At 62.1% G+C, this 2,219-nt stretch overlaps 1 protein-coding gene across 1 annotated transcript in view; it reads right to left on the reverse strand.

The window, feature by feature from the left end:
• Positions 1 to 2,127, reverse strand: part of PTPN9 (protein tyrosine phosphatase, non-receptor type 9) — a gene marked incomplete at its 3' end in the record, with an annotated part of 12,026 nt that extends 9,899 nt beyond the window's left edge. Inside the window, exon 1 of the mRNA XM_009994489.1 lies at positions 1,936 to 2,127. Within this exon, the coding sequence (XP_009992791.1) occupies positions 1,936 to 2,127 (192 nt within the window). The remainder of the gene's footprint in view (positions 1 to 1,935) is intronic.
• Between the last annotated feature and the right edge of the window lie 92 nt (positions 2,128 to 2,219).

Below are 2,219 nucleotides of genomic sequence, written 5' to 3' on the forward strand. Positions count from 1 at the left end.
GGTGCCGGGGCCGCCCGCCTGGCTGGGCACACGGTGGCTTTGGGAGGGCTACCTGGCTGCTGGAAGTGGCTACGGGCCAGCCCAGACCCCCAGCACAAGGCAGTGAGGAGCTTCCCTAAGTCAGTGTCGGGTCCCAGGGAGGGACCACGCAAGCAGCAGCCAGAGGGAACTCCTGGAATTGGGCTGGATCTGCCACCAACAGCGCCAGGAGGAACGCGAAAGCAGGTCTGGAGAGCCCAGCTCCCAGCCCTCGCAGAAATCCCCTTCCAGCATCACAGGCCCTCCCAGCAGAGCTGCGGTCAGTCACATCAGGCTCCCCCATCCCTGCAAATGCTGGGGACAAGGGGCTGGAGGGGAGCAGGTCCAGAGGGAGCAGAGGAGCCGGGGTGGGATACACCCCCCTGCCCCACATCCCCACCTCCCTGCTGGCAGCTTTTCCTGGGAGCTGTACCCACAGGATGCCTTTATCCCCACAGCTTCGTCTCCAACAACCTCCACTTGCCCAAAACAAAAGCAACTCTTGCACGGCCCAGTTTTCTAATGATTCCTCCTCTATTGATCAGGGATGGGAAAACAAACGTGGCAAGATGGAAACCACCTCCAGCCTCCACCCACGTGTGTTTTCCACCCACTTCCAGTGCCCACCGTGAGGGACACGATGCAACAGGGAAGACCCACGAGAGCCAGCACTGGCTTGGCAGGGCAGCTCAGCCAGGAATCCCAGCTTTCTCCTGCTTCCTCCAGGAACAAAACGAAACCCCTAACTTACCAGTGCTGACATCCAGCAGCAGAGGAGCCAGGAGTTGCCAAGCTGGGCCTTGTTACCAGCCACAGCTCTGCGCCCCCAGGTCTCACCATCACTTCTGGCCTCAAATCCTCCACAGATTTACCTACAGGGATCCCTCCAGAGGCTGGAAACGAAGCCCACGACCCGGAGGCAGAGGGAGAAGCCCCGTTTCTGCAGGGGGTGGCAGTGCTGGGAGCCAGAGGGCCGGGAACAATGCTGGTCTTTGGCAGTGCTGGCGTCACCGAGGTCCCTGCCTCACCGCGCCAGGGCAGGGTGGTGACAAAGCCACCACCACAGGGACACAGGGGCTCTTCAAGCCCTCCTCCTCTGGGCTGCACAAGCAGCAAACCCAGCCTCCTTCTTCAGCCCCAGAGGGGGAAACACATCCTGTGAGAACTGCAGCTGGGCTGAAAATGGGCTCCTCTGGTCCCTCTGGGACAGGCTGGGGAGGGAACTGCAGAGATCCCAGGGAGCAGGAGACACCCCGAGACTGGCAGGGAGAGAGAAGAAGGGCAAATTCCCCCCCTGGCTTGCTGTCAGCAATGGGGGAGAGCAGAGCAAGAAGAGCAAACCCTGAGTGCCCCGAGGGGGACATCCCAGCTCCAACCAGCACTTCTTCCCCATGACAAGCAAGACACTTCCATGGTTTTGGCTGCCAAGCCACGGAGGGCAGCACCAAGGGCAGCCTCCCCCCCATAGCCTGATCATCCAAACCTGGAGCCCTGATTGCAAATGATCCCTTATCTTCTCCAGACAAGATTCCCACACCTTGGACCCCCCTTTCCCAGGGCTGGGGAGCCCACCCACGGCAAGGCAAGCCCCACAAGCAGGGTCTGTAAAACCCTGCTGGCAGGATGCTGTGCCTCTTCTGTGACACGGGGGGGAAAACACAAAGCACCCGTGGGGACAGGGGGCACAAACAGCCCCTGGAGATTTTATGGCCCTGGAGGTGGGAGCGGCGCCGGTAAGAGGGAGGTGTGGTGGAGGAGAAAGCTGGGAGTGCTGCCTTTCAGACTCCTCCAGCTCCAGCCCAGCGCTCCCTGTGGGGCACACGGGGGTCCGTGGGACCCCCGAGAGGGCTCCGTGCCAACCCACCCGAGCCTCCCCGTGGAAATGGAAGGCCGTTCTAAAGAAGAAAACCGACCCACCCAGACCCCCGACCACCCTTTTTTGCCATCACCCTGCAGCCCCCGAGGCCGGCGGGGTGGCCGGTGTGACACCCTGCCCTTGGGCCAGCCCCGAGCATCATCATCATCATCATCATCATCATCATCATCACCCGTGGGCAACGCGGGGAGCCCAGCTCCGCTTCCCAGCGGGATGCAACCCTCGGTGGGCATCCCTGGGAAGGAGGAAGGAAGGAGGGATGAGCCCGAGGCTGCTCTCAGCAGCCCTCCCCGGGGGGGACCGGCTCCCCGAGCCCCAACAACAT

Source organism: Chaetura pelagica, unplaced genomic scaffold (genome assembly GCF_000747805.2).
Source record: "Chaetura pelagica isolate M959 unplaced genomic scaffold, ChaPel_1.0 scaffold222, whole genome shotgun sequence".
NCBI lineage: Eukaryota > Metazoa > Chordata > Aves > Apodiformes > Apodidae > Chaetura > Chaetura pelagica.